The sequence below is a fragment of the Primulina tabacum genome, chromosome 5, assembly GCF_025594145.1.
Source record: "Primulina tabacum isolate GXHZ01 chromosome 5, ASM2559414v2, whole genome shotgun sequence".
In the NCBI taxonomy this organism is placed as follows: Eukaryota; Viridiplantae; Streptophyta; class Magnoliopsida; order Lamiales; family Gesneriaceae; genus Primulina; species Primulina tabacum.
Genome location: NC_134554.1, coordinates 2,655,482 through 2,673,243, shown reverse-complemented (window position 1 = coordinate 2,673,243; position 17,762 = coordinate 2,655,482). Strand labels below are relative to the sequence as shown.

Here is a 17,762-nt window from a genome sequence, read left to right as displayed (position 1 = left end):
TTAATTTTAAATAATTTTTTGTCCATTTTATTTTTTATATTTTGAATGATATAATTCTGAAAAATTTATTTTAATTGTTTTATTTTTTTGCATGAATTAATTATAATTTATAATAGTCACGAAATAAAATTAATGAACAATGTAATGAGAAAAAAAATACATAACATAATTTACTACAAACATTTATTATCGATTTAACTTAACTTGATAAAAATGCGATATTTGTTTAGCGAATTAATTAAGTTTAGTTAAATAATATATTATGAAATTAATTAATTATATATATGTGTGTGTGTTTGAAAATTAAATAAATCAGATAAATGAAATATTTGGTAATATTTAAAAGATATGGGTTGAAAATGAAATAAATTAAAGAAATAGAGTATTTGGTAATATATAGAATATGTGTTGGAGAAGGTTTTTGAAAATAGAGATCATGAATATCTATTTTAGAGGATAGAGGACGGAAAATAGATGATATGGGTTGGAGATGGCCTTAGATCTACCTGGATTAAACTGAGAATTTAAAATTAATATTTTTTAAATTTTATTATTCTAAATGACATATAATTAGTTATCATTTCAACTCATTTAAAATTAAATGATAAAATATTTGAAAAACAGGCATGCTATACTGCCATCACTTATTAGCACAAGCAAACCATGATGTCTTGTTATCTTATAACAATTACATGTACACAACTTCGGGGACACCATTATCAAAGTGGGCAAGGGAACGTGACAAATATTATTAATCCTTCGCAACGATTTTACAATCTTCTACTATTAAACTTAAAATAGATTAATAAGGCTTCGAATTGTTGTTTAACGCTTCAATGACCAAAAAACATCAGACTCAACTGATAAGCGAACAGTCCAATATGATGGATGAATCCCATGTCCTGAACTTAACTCTATAAACTATCCATCTTTGTGTAATTCAATTTTTATATGAATAGGAAGGATGGAGATACATGAACCCTCTGTTTGATTTCTTAAAAATTGTTACCTTTAGTTATAGGATAGAGTCAGTCGTGAGTGAGACATTTGCTGTCATGCGAATGGCAGACATGTAAATCATGGAATGGGCCAAAAGTACTTTTATTTTTTTTCTTGTAAAATTTCTTACATAATACAATATATATAACTTGAAAGTGCTATATACTCACCCAAAAGGCCAAAATAATTTTTTTTTTTAAAAAAAAACCTTGAATGTGCTATAAATGAGAGATCAATTCCCATGCATTTGTGCTCTTTCATAAAGTTCCAACATTACCTTGATTAATCTCCATCATCATGGCCGCCACTTCCGCCGTAAAATTCACGTCCACCATTCCCGTAACTCTCTTTCTTTTGGCAACTTTCATTCCTGCTGGAAAGTCCCAAGAATACTTCGCAAGGGAATTGTCCAGACAAGAAATGGGCCTCAAGAGACAAAAACTCAGCCACCTTCACTTCTACTTCCACGACAAAGTCAGTGACCCCAACCCCACCGCCGTTCGGGTCGCGGAGGCCGCAGTCACGAATTCCTCCGTCACCGGCTTCGGCGCGGTGTTTATGTTCGACGACCCGTTGACTCTTGGCCCAGAAATGAGCTCGGAAATCGTGGGGAGAGCACAAGGGATATACGCGTCGGCTGATTTGCATAACTTCGGGTTTTTGATGGTACTGAACTATGTTTTCACGGAGGGGAAATTCAACGGCAGCACGCTCAGTATATTGGGGAGGAACGCGGTTTTATCCGGCGTGAGGGAGATGCCGGTTGTGGGAGGCAGCGGTGTTTTCCGGTTTGCGCGCGGCTACGCTCAGGCGAAGACTCATGCTTTCAATAAAACTGGGGATGCTGATTGCTGTGGTGGAGTACAATGTCTATGTTTTCCATTATTGATTGATTTTCATGTTTAATTCATCAGTCATATTTCGTTGAGCACTGAAGATTAAATTAATTAAACTGGTTGCTATCTTTTTCTAAATGTATCTAAATAAAAAAAATTGCATCCTTCTATCTAGAAAACTTTAAATTTCTAATAATGAATTAATTTTGGCCACCTGTCTGTTCATACAAGTATTTTGTAAGACGATCCGACGAATATTTATGTGTGATATGAGTGAATCCTACTGATATTCACAATAAAAAATAATAATTTTTTATAAATAACCCAAATAAGAGATCCGTATCACAAAATACGATTTATAAAAACGTCTAACACAATTTTTTGTTTTTTTTTATGTTTGAGTTAGTTGGTATGTACACCTGCTTCCCTTTATTTATATATTATATTTTATATAGTGGGTTTAGGTAAAGATTGATAATATTTTCAAACCTATGGACCCTCGTTTCGTACCTGCAAAACAGTTCTAATTATATATAGCTTATTATTTAATTTATTACACGACAAATCTTTATTGATGAAAAGGATTTAAACGACTTTTAGTTAAATGTTTAGTTGTCTTCAAATTATGTGTCATTATTATTTCATACTAGGACATTTAGTCTATACAATATATATAATTAAGAGACTCATTTTTATGCTACCTATTGTTGATTTCTAATACATGAAAATGAAAGCAATATATATATATATATATATATATATATATATATATATAAATATATCTGTGTGTGTGTGTCAAAAAATTAGTATCCAAATTTAATGAAAATTATTTAAATACGATATATTTTGTACGACTATCTGTTGTATAATTTTATACTTTATGCTAAAATTATGTAAGTAGTATGTATTCACGAGGTTCACTTTTTTTCCATAATATATGTGAAACCGTTTTACGAATTAATATATGTGAGTTAAAGAAAAAATATGTCTCACAAAATTGATCTATAAAACATTCTAATAAAAGTTATGTCAAAAGTTCATTAGAAGGAATCAAAATGACATTTAAATATGTTTTAAATAATAATTATTATATAAATTAAAGTAATATGTAAGGTAAAGATGAATATTTAATTTCAGATACATGAATTTCTATTTTATTCAAATATAATTTTATTGTTTAGAGAAGACAATACATTTCAAATACATCTCTTACATTTTTATATAGTATTTTATTTTTAATTATGATGTTAACTGAATTATTATATCATTTGAATTTTTTTTTATACTCTATACTGATAATATATAAAAATAAATAAAACATAAATTTAAAATTTAATATATTATTTTATTTTAATAATAAAATCATGATCAAAATCCATCGATTTCTAATTCTCGCAAACACAACCTAAGCTCGTTCCGGAGAAGAATATTGGACTCAAACGGCTTTCGAAGCCTGCAAGAACATTCATGACATGAGAAGCATTTCGACAAACATCTTGCGATCATTCTTTCAAAGCAACAATATCCTCTTCTCTCCACTTCATAATCTTCACCATTTCCGTTCGATAGCAAAAGTTCGATTAAAATGGGTGAAAAATCGTTCGATGGACCACATTACTGATACCCAGACTGACCTTAAGGCTGCGTGTCTCATCAAAGACGCTATAGCACGTTCATCCACGGCCTTTTTAACTTCAAAATCACTGTTAGACTCTCAAAAGCTGCTCGGCCTCACCGTGCCAACTCTGCGCTTCGTCCGAAGGTACCCCACTCTGTTCGAGGAGTTCGCTCACCCGAAATACCCCTCTCTGCCTTGTTTTAAGCTGACCCAGCTGGGACAAAGGATGCACGACTGGGAAATTAGTGTGTTTAATGAATCTGAAGATGATATTGTCGAAAGACTTTGCCGGCTTCTTATGATGACGAGGAATAAAATGGTAAAGTTTCCTGCTTTGTAAATGTATTTCGTTTTTGGTGTTTTTTCTCGTGCGATTGCTTGGATTGCTTCTGATAAGGCATTTTCTGGAGTTGTAGAGCTGATAAGATTTCTGTTTTTATTTGCTGATTGACGGCTGATCTTGAGCTAAAGTAACATTTGAGAAAATAATAGTCTAACTGATTTTTACGCTTTTTTCCCCTGTGTGTTCTCTCGAGCTTTTGTTTTTTGTAATCAAAAAGTCATTTTTCCCTAGAGTTCAGTTTTAGAATGGTACCAATGCTGATGCATTGTGTTCGTATAATTCGTGCCCTCATTTGTGTTTCTTACCTGTGATGCTTTCTTATTTTAAAGTTGCCCCTGCAAGCAATACATCCTTTGAAATGGGATTTGGGATTACCAGACGATTTTGACCGAAACTTGGTTAGAAAATTTCCAGACCATTTTCGGGTTATTAAGGGAACAAATGGATTGAACAGTTTGAAGCTTGTTCACTGGCCGGAGGAATATTCAGTCTCTATGTTGCAGAAGATGAATGAAAAGGGCATCGGAGGTAGCATCGTTGACACTTCTAGTGATGCCGTGTCTGGTTATGGCAATTGTAAAAGGGGGAAGGCTGCATTAGAGTTTAGCATGAGTTTTCCGAGAGGTTATGGGGCTCAAAAAAGGGTGAAAGCGTGGATGGATGAGTTTCAGAAGCTGCCATACATTTCTCCCTACGAGGATTCGAGGGCAATTGATCCGAATAGTGAGCTTATGGAGAAACGAGTTGTTGGGGTGTTACACGAGTTTCTGTGGCTGACTATTTACAAGAAAACGAAAAGAAATTACCTTAGGAGCTTGAGAGAGGAACTGAATCTTCCGCACAAGTTCACTAGACTATTTACAAGATACCCTGGTATATTCTACCTCACGCTGAAATGTAAGACGACCACTGTGGTGCTAAGAGAGGGTTACCGTCGAGGAAGATTGGTTGACCCACACCCTCTTACCCGCCTTAGGGATAAATTACAATACGTGATGAGAACTGGGTTAATTTATCGAAATAAAGCTCTGGATATTTTAACCAGTCTTGATCATTCATTTGATAATAATGTGGCCAACTACACAAAAGAAGAAGAAATTGAGGAAGAAGACATGGAAGTTACTGATGAATGCTGTGATTCTGGGGAAGAAATTGGTTCCGAGAAGGATTAGTAAGCTATTTGAATTGAGTTTAAGTTCAATGTCTCTCCTTTGGCAAGAAAACTTGCCTGCATGATTTTATCCTCGTCTTCAGATTGACAAGAATTTATATTTCTATAGGTGGAGGCACGATCTGAATTTTTTGAGCTTTATATTTCTCCATCTCGAACAGAGTTTTGTTTCCGTTTTTCGAGTCTTGACAACTTTGCTTTAGACAAATGTTGCTCAAGTGGGAAGACACCATAGTTGATCTGTCACATATGATATAATTTGATTGTCTTACAACCAGGGAGGTTTTCATTGTCACTCACAGACTAGGTAGAAGGATGATGTGTCTTTCAAACCCTTTTTTTTATTAATGGATTTTCTTTCTTATGAAATAATCTTTAATATTGTTTTGATATACTTTTCACTTACCATGTCCAACAATGAAGTGGTAATCACGTAACGAAGAATATCAAAATTGTGCAATGAATAGATGATGATAAGCACAGAAATAAACACGATAGGTGTATATCACATCAAAACTATCAAAACTGACCTTTAATGTACCTAAAAATTTGTATGGATAAAGCTCTTTTCAGTAGTTCCTCTTTCTAATTCATTGAATTAAAATGTACAACTGTTTTCTAATTTCTTTAATACATCGTTAAAAACGCTCATCTAATTTGATTTATACAATTGTTGAAACAAATATATTAATGAGCGAACCCCATAATGTGTCATCCCAGTTAGTACATACTAATAATCAAATCAAATACTTTTAAGCTATTGCGCGTCTTGATTATATCGCACGAATAATATTTGTTCTAAAAAAATTTCACCCATTCTGAATCTGATTGCTTGATGATGAAATAAGAATAAAAGTTTCTTGTCAAATACGTGAGTGAAAATCTCACATTCTTTTTACAAGCAATGATTTTCTTTTTTGCACAGTATACACAATAACAATGAATGATATTTTTGATGCTCGTAAGGACATTTGATAAATTATTGTTATTACTATGAATATATTGGATACAAAAATAGGTAGTTTCCACGATTTTAAATATGAAAAGAAATAATTAAAGTTTTATGCGTTCTTCATTTTGAATCGTTTAAGCATAACTAAAAGTGGAGTGGGTGTGGGCAGCAGCAGGTATGGCATGTACCCACACCGATCAAAGTTTGGCATTCACATGGGAAAAGCTAAAGATATCAATCAATGTGTTCTTTAACTGTAATTCTATCATGAAAATCTCTGGTAAATCTCGAAAGGTTCCCCATCACTTGATTAAAGAAACCAAGGAAAAAAGAAAAACAGTATATTTTGCAATATCTCAAAAAACGGATATCGACTTATCTTCTGTCTCTTTCCATTCAGAAAGAAGATGAGCTTCACAATCCTCCGAGTCGCAAGAAAATAAAAATTATATTGTACTCTTTCTGCAAACATAAATAATAAAGATGCAGGCTTGTGAACGGTTAATCCCAAGCACTAGTCATCCCCTGACCATATCCTCCACCTCCACCATAACCGCCAAAACCACCACCGCTGCCTCCTCCATAGTGGTCAGAACCACTCCCAGTTCGATTAAAAGAGGAGTCCCTTCTAAAATCACGACCACCAAAACGCCCACCACCACGCCTACTTTTACCCCCATATGGGGCTCGACTTGCAAACCGAGTCAACCATTCCGGTACTTCTTGATTTGCTTCCTGCATCAAATCAGCTAATGACTTAGCCAAAGACGTGTTATTTTCGTTGAAGAATGCAGTTGCCAATCCTGTCTTGCCAGCACGACCTGTACGTCCTATCCGATGCACATAATCATCTATGTCACTGGGGAGATCAAAGTTGATTACATGAGCAACATGTGGAATATCAAGACCACGAGCAGCCACATCCGTTGCAACCAATATTGGCGTGTTCCCACTCTTGAAGGATCTGAGTGCTAGCTCCCTTTCCTGGAGCCAAACATCAAATAAAATCATATTTATTATAAATAACCAGTAACAGAAATGGCAGAAAAACCAATTGTTTACTCAATTACTCTACGTGGCTAAAAGCATAAATATCATGGGCACATAATCACAGCATTCAGTTTTCTTCATGAATCATAATGGTATTTTGCAAGTGTTCAAGACAACTAAAGTCATTCCATAAGAAAACAAAACATGTACTAAACAACATTCCTGCAATTTCATGTCAGACAGGGCAGATTGCATAAAAGAAGATGTAAAGTAAGGACTGAAGACGCATCTCATCAAATTACATTAGCCCCAGATGTATAACACTTCAATACAGATGCAAAATATCATCATCAAATATCATAATAACCCTCTTGAAACAACCCTTGCCTTCAGGTCAATAAAGCAACCTACTTCTGTCCACTATGTCACCTCTCCTTGGATCCTCTCTTACCAAATGTTGACCACCACAAGCTGACCTAGAGCCTCCCATCCTGCCCCACTGCCCCAAGTTTTACGCAATGACACAATAATCAAGTAATAAAATTTTCAAGAAACTTGGTATAGAAAAGTGCGAGGGCAGAACAATTTTTAAAAAAACATATCAATCATGTATATATCTACATTCCAACAATTTTTAATTACTTTCACACGTTTATCATCTCACAACATAGGGCAAAACGATAAAAGCATATATGTTCTTCAACACACATGAAGAAAGGTGAGTTTTTTTAAAAAATTTTGTTTCCATAATTCATTTATTTATATACAAGTATTATTCGCAATGAAGGCAAATATTCTATATCATGACGAGGAACGATGTTAGATTATCATTCAGTTGCATTTTACTACCTGTTGTGTTCTATCTCCATGAATTGTAGTAGCAGGAAAACCATTAACACACAACCAATTTTCCAATGAGTCAGCTCCTTTCTTTGTTTCCACAAATACTAATGTAAGAGATTGCTGCAAGAATAGACAACAATAATGAAACCAAAAAAAGCCCTTGAACTAAACAAAATAATGATGAAAAGTAAGGTGGAAGTTTGAAACAATGACGAAGCCAAGAAATGAATAATTTCGACCCCATGGTTAGTAGAAGAGCAAAGGAACATTGTGCTCAAAGTTATCATAGAGCAAGGCGAGGCATAAATTGTTCCGACCCAAGGCTCCTTCAAGGAACATGCACTTGAATATCTTCTATCGAAATATCTAAAAATATTACCTTCGTATATAATACAATGTGTACATTACAAACAATTAAAACAATGAAATAAATACTTATCAGTCTATAAGCAAAAACTGAAAGACAAGTATCTTGCATTTCATCTTAAAGTTGTTACCCTACATTTAGTGTTTGCTTCAAAGGCACCTTGAGGTTTAAAGATCAATACAAGGCATTATGCTCAAGCAGTGGTGAGTGTGCTAAATTGAAGGGTTACGCGTTAGCTTGTACATAGGCACAAAGGCCAAGCATCGATGAAACTCGAATCCAGGAGAATAATAACTGTGATTGCTCCAATCAACATAACATATAAAAATATTTTTTACTAAACATGAAATAGAAAAATTAAAAAGAAAAAACAACACTCCAATACAAAATTAAATAAGTCATAAGATAACATAATTTCTGAAGTTCGGATAATTTGGAAAACCAAATTACTTAGTCGTTGCCATATTTGGCATAAATTTGATCAGATTACTTGTTTACTCATTATGATCAATAGTTATGCTTTTTCAATCATAAAGTATGGAAGTAAAACCTTTTGCAATATATGCAATGTGGGAATGCACATTATGCTGGTTCCACCAGAAGAACAGAAGTAAGCTAAAGAGTAATACAATTCTTCTGAACAATCATTCATCAATAGAAATGACTTTGATCAAATAATCTTCATATAAACAAGATGAGCATAATTTAACAACAAAGCAAATTGAAAGATCAAACTAATCCAACAAGCGCCAATTTCTGTATATTAACCACAGCATAAAATTAACTACCTTTCCCTGAATTCCGTTTGACCTCTGACCATGAATAAGATCCATCAAATAGCTTCTCTTGTCATTATCATGAACAAATTCAACTCTTTGAACAATCAAATCTGTACTTGAACCAACCCTTCCGACTGCCAAAAATATGTAATTTGAAAGGAAGTCGGATGCCAGTCTCTGCAGGCCAACAGTCAATATAAAGGATTATTATTGGTATTAATATTCACAACACAGCAACATCACATACCATACCACAAATAACTATAATTACAAAATAAGGAGAACAAAAAGATAATTGATTTTCAGAATTTTTTTCCCAGATCAACAATCCATAAACTTAGATTTGTTTCAAGTTTGTAGATTCCGAGTTCACTCACACTACTCTATGCCAGACTAGCATCAATCAACTTTCAGAGAGCAAATTTCAGCAAGATGAAATTATCTAATAACTTCCTGGACAATTCAGAAGTTGATCATAGCTAGCAAAGACAAAAAAAGAATGGAAACTCAATCCGTTCAATACCTGGATCTCTTTTGGAAAGGTGGCACTAAATAGCATTGTCTGCCTTTCACCACGAGGAGGCATATCCATTTGCTCTACAATCTTTCTGATTTGCGGCTCAAAACCCATATCAAGCATTCTGTCGGCCTCATCAAGAGCCAAATATCTTATCATCTGTAATGAAACTTTTGCTCTCTCAAGCAAATCAACCAATCTTCCAGGAGTCGCCACAAGAATTTCAACTCCTCTCTCAAGTTCACGCAGCTGCGCAAAAAATCAATATCTACAATAATTTATTTATATGAAATTTGAAAACCTGATTCATATATTTACTAATAATTTCTGTTTATGTTATAATTGAATTTCTTGTGCAATACATTTTTTAAATATTATTTTAGTAAAATTTACTTTATAAATGTGAATTCTAAATGTACACCTACGCGCTTTGCTTCGATAAAGTGAGTGCTTTTGCCTTGCGCCTCAGGCTCAAAGAGCATGTGCGCCTTGCACCTTAAGTAACCATGGTCACATGTGGTTATTATCAATATTTCTAAATTTGCTAGTTTAACAATAATTATTATTTGAATACCATTTACCGTTTTGTTTTTCTTATCATAGCTAAAAAATTATCTTTCAACTGAAAGTTGCAGCTAAAACCAGAAAGAAGGGAGATAAAAAGTTGATCATTTAATAATCATTTGCCTTGCAAAATATATATGAAATAAAAAATAAAACCAAGGAGGAGTGGTACGTAACAATTCATGCCTTCGCGTGCAAAATAAAGAAAAAAACATCTATGACCTGCTGATTTATTGGTGCTCCTCCATATGCGACAACTACTCTGACACCGGTTTGGTAGGAAAACTTCCTAGCTTCTTCGTGTATCTGAAGGTAAAAGATGCAAAATAGCAAACATATTCCCTCTGAAAATGTGAAGTCATCGGTTGCACAAAAGTATAAAATAGCATGAAACTAATGCTCGTTAGATAACTGGACCTACCTGCATTGAGAGTTCTCTTGTTGGTGAAAGAATAAGTGCTAGTGGAAAAACAGTGCGGGCACCACGTGGTCTCATTGGAGACTGCCCCCTCATAATTCCACTGATGATTGGAAAGCAAAACGCAGCAGTCTTTCCCGAGCCAGTTTGAGCACAAGCCATCAGATCTCGTCCTGCCAGTGAAATTGGTATTGCATGTCGCTGAACTGGGGTTGGTTTTACATACTTACACCTTCGAATATTCAAATTGAGAGCATCACCTAAATCTATCTCCGCAAATGTATTTACGGGAGGCGGTATATCTTCACCACTTGTCTCCACAGGAATATCCTCATACGCATCAAAGTTAATACCACTATTCTCCTGTTCAACAAATGCACATTCAGTGTCTGTATCCAGATCTTCGTTACCAAAAGGGTTGACCTCTCGGTCCCTGTTACCCCAGCCACTACTTCCACGGGTTCCATAATTATATCCCTGACGTCCATAATCAGACCTAGGTCCAACCCATCGAGATCCACTTGTTGATCCACTATACCCCGACCTGTCATTACCTGCTGGTGCACCACTATGGGATGGAGCAGGTGGCTTTGACGCAGGAGGTTTGTTCCTGAGATGTGGTGGGACATATGCGGGCTTGGTGGGAGCCAATGTGGGTTCACTGACTCCACTGGTCCCAGCATTATCAGAAAATCCAGAAGCTGCATTCTCGACGGCGTCTGCCCATGAATTTCTCATTTTTAAACAACCTCTTGACTGCAGATAAATTAGAGTAAACCTATCTCAAAATTTTCAGACTAATCTCGTAGCTTCCTTGTTATCACACTCCAATACCCTGGTTAAAGAACGATTTTATTTTATTTTTTACAAAAGAAAATTTGAAACAAACCAAAGCTAATGCATCGTCAAGCTGATAAATCAATCTTGATTCGTCACTGAAAATGAAGGGGAAGAAAAAAATGGGAGTAAGTATATACAAGAACGCCCTCATTATAGAAAAAAGATAAAAATTTTGACACAAAACAATGCAAATTGCATCATCAAACTGATAATCGATCTTTATTCGTCACTAAAAATGAAGGGGGAGAAAAATCTGGGAGTGAGTAAATACAAACATTGCCCTGATTAAATAACAGCTTTTGGAGGAAAGAAAATCAAAATTCAACAGTTTTTGAAAAAAAAAAACTCGAAATTTGACACGAACCGACGTAAACTGCGTCATCAAACTGATTCATCACTAAAATTGAAAGGGGAAAAAATCTGGGAGTAAGTAAATACAAGCAAAAACCGGGAACCCATGCGGATGTTCAAAACAAAAAGAAACAGAAACACAACAACTACAACAACAACAACAAAACTTCGTACAAACACAGATTACGTACAAACAGGCAGAAGATCCGTCTCAAAACCTTCAACTTTTAAACTTCAACGCAGTTTAACAAATGCTAGCGCGTATATATTATGCAGATATGCACAAATAAATTACACAGATACGCCGAGATATAAGTCCAAAAACGTGGAATTGCATGTTCATGTTTCAGTATCTAAGAGCGGGTGAACCTTTTACCTGAGAGAGATCAGCCCTAGCTTTTCGGCGATAGCATGTTTGGAATAGAGACGGTGAAAAGAAATATTTTGAAACCCTAGCTTTACGGAGAGGAGCAAAAGGGGAAGAGAAAATATAGGGATGAGAGGAATTGGGACACAAATTAGAGAATATAGGAACTGAAAATAATTTCAATTTTTTTTATAAAAAATCATTTATCCATGCTATTTTATTAAGTTTGATCTATACTATTTTATTAAGTTTGATCTATACTATTTTATTAAGTTTGAGTTAATTAGAGTAACTAATTTTGGTGTCATGGCCTGTTTTAATAATTATATATATTAATACAATGTTAAAATTCTAATGCAGGTTATATATAGTTCAGCGTATAGAGTTATTATTTTTTGGAGTTTAGGTTATATGTTCAATTCTCACTAAGCTCATATTTTTATTCTTTTATTTTTTAATTTATATATCAAAATTACAGTGTAATCCATCACTATTTCTTATAATTATATTTTGATCCTCATTTAAATATAAATCAAATGAATTATAAAAAATATTATGCGTCGGTGCACTAATAATAATTAATAGTACATATACATTTATGGTAAAAAAACGTGCTAAAGCGAATTAATCGCCTATACACCAAATAAAAATTATTCTATTTAATTAATTTATACTTTCTTTATTTAAATATATATAATCGTTTATGTAGATTTATTTTGATAGTACCGAACTTTTATATACTAATAATAAGAATAATTACTTATTCAAAACAGTCAACACTGAACTATTATTAGTTTAAAAAACACGATAGAATCACTTAACGTGTGCACTTAGAATATAATATACTAAATCGAACAAGCTTTTACTCAAATTAATTAATAACGACGTTTTAAATCACTCGTCTACAAACAAATACATATTTGATATTTTAAACTCTCGTTTTTCTTAGGTTACAATTGGATTTAAAGAAGGAATTAAAATCAGGGCATTTGAAAATATAATTGGTGTTCACTTAGATTTAATTTTAGATTTATGACATATATCCGAGTTCAGGGCTTCGGTTTTCCACTATCCTCCCAAACCCAAACCCAAACCCAAACCCAGACCCCCGGCCCAGCCCATTACATATATTTCTTTATATCTTTTAGCACTTCTTCGACAGGGTTTTGTTTGGGTTGATGGACTAATCTCTCTTTGTTTGTTTGGTTGAAACTTGAAAATGTGTGTATCCATTGTTTATCCACGTCAATCAAATAATTAATTATTTATCATACATTAATCAAATCATTTAATTAAAAATTACAACATTATCTTATGAATCACCATTTATTAATATTCATTAATTATTGAAAAAGACGAAATCTGTATTTATCATCTTATCTCAAATTTAATCAATTAAACCAAATATACTATTGTTCATTAAGTGATATTAACATCCTACTTGTAATTTTAATAATTAAGAGATTATTTATCATATCCAATTGCATCGACCCAACTAAACGCAAACTTAAAAGATAGTTTGTACCATATAATTTTGATTATTATAAATGAGAGAAGAGCATATATTATTTGATTTGTAATTTATAATCCACATCCATCTTGTGTGGAGTCTATTTTAAAATTTAAAAGGGCTGAATATCCATGCCGTTGTAAATTTTAATCAATTATTAGTAAAAGATGCACATGCGTTACATATGTTATTATTATTTTCAAATTGATCAAATAATAATAAACAATTAACACGAAATTATTTTCAATTTAGAATAATTTTTCGATTTAAAAAGGAAATTTTATTTATATTTTTTTCTGTGTAAAATATAGAGTGACTTGAGATGATTTTTAGTAGAATAAGAAGGATAATTATGCAATTAAATATTTTGGTGTCCTCTAAAATAGTTACTCTAAGGATCATACACTTAATAAGATAGTATAAATTATAACCGTAAAAATGAATTCATTCACGTATGATAATTGTCAATCAAGGAAAAGTGTGGAAGATTCAAATAAATTAAAAACGCGTTATCGAGATTGTTGAGATAAACATTGTTTTCATGATTAAAACATTTTGAGTGTAATTTCGAATATTATCGAATAAATAATAATATGTTTGGTTTCATTCATTCAAATGTTAGATTTTTAGTTACTTAATAAATAAAATAAAGTAAGATATATTTTCTTTAATCGACTAGATGTACAAGAAATTTTGATGAGAATATGAGATTTTACCGAAGATTCATCGGCTTAAACAACACACTCCGTATAGCTTAAAAACTCCCAAAAATTATTGTAATATAAAATGGATAAATATAATTTATAAATCTGATACTCTGTCCTGTTTGCCGTATTGATTTGGTCAATGAAGGGAGAATTCATTCATCTCGTATATCCAAGTCAATTACTTGGTATGTAAGAATTTAAACAGATGCATGTATCTTCTGTCTACACCATATTTTATATTGAACAATTTTTAAATTTATATTACATCGATGTTAATAAGTAAGTACTATACTTATAATCACTATACTTATAATCAAACAACAACCATTTTATTTAATCTTTGTTTTATAATCATTTAATTTAATCTTTGTTTTATAAAATATATTTCCATATTGCATATCACTCAAATATAAGTTTTTCTAACACTTATTTATGAGCATCTTGGTTTTTCTAATAATTATTAGGAACCACGACAAATCTTTCGAATAATTAATAAAAACAAGAAACAAAAAGTACTTAAAAAGAATTATTGTTTTCAAATAGGCTCAATAATATCAACAAGATATTTTCTCAAAAAAAAAAAAAACAAAATATATAAAAAAGAGAATAGCGAGAACACTAATAATTATGTTTGGATAAGGAGAAGAAAAAATTAGACCACACCTGTTTAGAAAAGATATGGATATCCCAACACATCAAACTTATCTGTTATCCAACGTGGCGTCCAGTTATGCATCTCTTTTTATGGAAATTCAAAAACATGGTCTTACGAATATTTATCTGTTAGACGGATCAATCATATCGATATTCATAATAAAACGTAATATTATTAGCATAAAAAGTAATATTTTTAATGGATGACCCAAATAAGATATCACTCATAAAAACGACTCGTGAAGCCGTTTCACATAAGTTTTTGTCATTAAAAAATAGGGCCCGATACTTGTCCATTCATCGCATTTCGCCACCTCCCTTATTCTCTTATTCAATTGATAAATTATCAAATGAAAAATCACAATTTTAGCTTTTATATTTTTATATTTTGGTTTTCTATGTTGTGAAAATTGAGTTGAAAGTTGTTATTTTTGTTTTTGACAATTTGATATTTTTTAACATGACTCTAAACAACACCGATATGACGATGTGTCGTTGATATTTATGATTTTATATTAATATTCTCAATAAAAAAAATTATAGTTATAAAAAATAAAGAAATCTAATAACATAAAAAAATGGTTAAAAAATTCTTTACCAAAATATAAATTTTACATTATTATTCCATGACTCGCGGTGCCTCGTCATATTAGAAACACCGTTGCGTTTTATTCTATAATATTCAAAGTCCTCAGTCATATCCTGTATATTTAGCTATTTTAACTTAGTGAATATAAAGTATTTTCAGATATTGGAATACTATTTATCAAGTTGAAAAATAATTTGGGTTGGAAAATACACAAGATTAAAGTTTTTTTTTCAAGATTATATGAAGCATATGATTATATTTATTTTTAGTTTATTGTCGAAAACAAAAATAAATTTTAAAAGATAATAACCAAATATTGCCAAAGTTTCACGCTACTGATATATAATTATCTGTGAAACATGTCAATCATATCGATATTCACCATAAAAAGTAATATTTTTTTATGGATGACCCAAATAAAAGATCTGTCGCACAAAATATGACCCGTGAGATCGTCTCACATAAGTTTTTGTCATAAATATTTACTACAACATTATCATGATTCAGAAATTACCTCCAATTCCAAAATATTGGCCCCGCGCACACTGCTTGACCTTATCCCCCAAAATATTGCGTAATCTTTAATCAATTGCGTGGTGAAAATATAAATTAAATATCTTCAATATTTTTAAAGAAATAGACTTTAGATTATTGAATTAGATGTTGTATATTACGATAGGAAAATATGGACATCGTAGATTAGCTATTGAGGCCGCCTTGTTTTACTAGAAGCCGAACAAATACCCATAATAATGCCTAATATTACGTTTGTCTTGGAAAAAAAAGATTTAGAATTTGGAAGAGAAGACGAAACTTGGAAAAATCCATGAATCTAGAAATTGAGTATGAGTTGTTGAAAAAGATTATCTAAAAATTATTTGTTATTGCGTTTAAATCCCACGTTTTGAAAAATTAGGGTGTGTGGATTTTATTTATATACTTTTAAAAATAAATTCAAAAAATGATTTTTTTAATTTTTTATGTAAAAATGTATAGTAGAATACTATCATATCAAAGTGTTGATACTTGATACCAATCATGCATGCTTATTTACTTACTACTAGTATTGTCATTATATTTCAACACATTCCTTGATCGATATATAATAGAACAAAGTTTTGTTCAAAATGTTTGTGCCATGTTCGATTTGTTACATCAAACGTCGCCCCTCCTTCTATATGTAAAACATGTATTAATTTGGGAGACCAACCTTTAAGAAAATAAGAAATTCATCGTTGTCAGTTAATCAACGTAGAAAGATGCCACGGTGAAGATGGAGTGACTCTATGTTCAATTTTCGGTATGTTTATATAAAATGATTAACCGATCATTTTTCTGTTTTTTTAAAATGAGACGATCGGACCGGATATTTTATACAAAATAAATCTGAAATAAAAAACAGAAAGAGTGTTACTGACGTGTAACCTTGTTTAGTACAAAAAGTAACAATTTTATTCTATCCTGCATTTGACTCGGAGTTCTATAATAATTTGATTCAAGATAAATCTGCAAGCCATTTATGTATTCTCACATCGTAGATAATTTATCTCAAATTGGACATTATATTATAATGATAAATAAAATAAGGTTATTTTGGTAAATTGAATTGTAATAAATATATATATCAACGGCTTTTGACTGTATTTTAATAAATACATCAAAAAATAGTCAAAAGCAGTTAATAAGATCTTATTTGATTTTTAAGATTTAGTCAATAAAAAATACAATTTTTACCGTAAAAAAATTTAAATATACAAATCCACAAGGGGTACGTACCGAAGAATCGCATATCTATGATTTTATCCACTTTAATTAATTATTATCAGTCGCATGGCAAAGTAGGAAACATACGTTCAGATAAACACATCTTTATGTTTTTTTAAAATTATATTATAAACAATGAGAGAACTCGAACTTGAATCACTACAAAAGAAAATAAGGTGGGATCTAAAGCTCGGTCACAAACACATATTTATTGTACAACAATTGTAAGGGTGTCAATCGGTAGTTTGATTCGATTTTACGTAATTTAAATTGATCTTAGAAATATATAATTTAATATTTAAATCGCTTTTCTATTCTTGATTTTGTACCAAAATAATTCAGTTATTTCATTTCCGTTCATTCCATATCGACAATTTAAATATAATATATTATCTTTGTTATTTTTTAATAAAATCTTTAAAAAATTATAAAAAATAAATATTTAAATATATAAAATAATCATGTGGAGTTTTAACTAATGAATGAGTGCCACGTCTACGATTGTCACGGCAAGTTGAATGCTTCATCTCCATTCCAGGCTCCAGGTGTTTCTTACTATAAATATGTTGATGTATTTTACGAA

The 17,762-nt window shown here is 31.9% G+C and overlaps 3 protein-coding genes across 5 annotated transcripts; 2 read left to right on the top strand and 1 right to left on the bottom strand.

Annotated features, from left to right (window-relative positions):
* The first annotated feature begins 1,203 nt into the window (after positions 1 to 1,203).
* LOC142545465 (dirigent protein 21-like) lies at positions 1,204 to 1,966 on the top strand. The gene is given in 2 exon segments (XM_075652667.1): positions 1,204 to 1,848; positions 1,850 to 1,966. Coding segments are annotated over 2 exon segments (591 nt in total). The 5' UTR covers positions 1,204 to 1,296; the 3' UTR covers positions 1,889 to 1,966.
* Positions 1,967 to 3,236: 1,270 nt separating this feature from the next.
* Positions 3,237 to 5,100, top strand: LOC142545463 (protein WHAT'S THIS FACTOR 9, mitochondrial). The gene is made up of 2 exons (XM_075652664.1): positions 3,237 to 3,772; positions 4,126 to 5,100. Exons 1-2 carry the CDS (start codon positions 3,308 to 3,310, stop codon positions 4,966 to 4,968), a joined length of 1,308 nt encoding a protein of 435 aa, XP_075508779.1. The 5' UTR covers positions 3,237 to 3,307; the 3' UTR covers positions 4,969 to 5,100.
* Positions 5,101 to 6,129: 1,029 nt separating this feature from the next.
* On the bottom strand, positions 6,130 to 12,119 carry LOC142545462 (DEAD-box ATP-dependent RNA helicase 37-like). Of its 3 annotated transcripts, none has more exons than XM_075652661.1 (7): positions 11,965 to 12,119; positions 10,401 to 11,232; positions 10,202 to 10,285; positions 9,422 to 9,664; positions 8,908 to 9,075; positions 7,759 to 7,872; positions 6,130 to 6,903 (listed from the first exon to the last, which is right to left on the bottom strand). In XM_075652661.1, the coding sequence occupies exons 2-7, from the start codon at positions 11,133 to 11,135 to the stop codon at positions 6,421 to 6,423; spliced, it is 1,827 nt and encodes a 608-aa protein (XP_075508776.1). In that variant the 5' UTR covers positions 11,136 to 11,232; positions 11,965 to 12,119; the 3' UTR covers positions 6,130 to 6,420. The 3 variants fall into 3 exon arrangements, with proteins under 3 accessions (XP_075508776.1, XP_075508778.1, XP_075508777.1); XM_075652663.1 differs by having other exon boundaries at positions 10,401 to 11,153; positions 11,965 to 12,113; XM_075652662.1 differs by having other exon boundaries at positions 10,401 to 11,332; positions 11,965 to 12,096.
* Between the last annotated feature and the right edge of the window lie 5,643 nt (positions 12,120 to 17,762).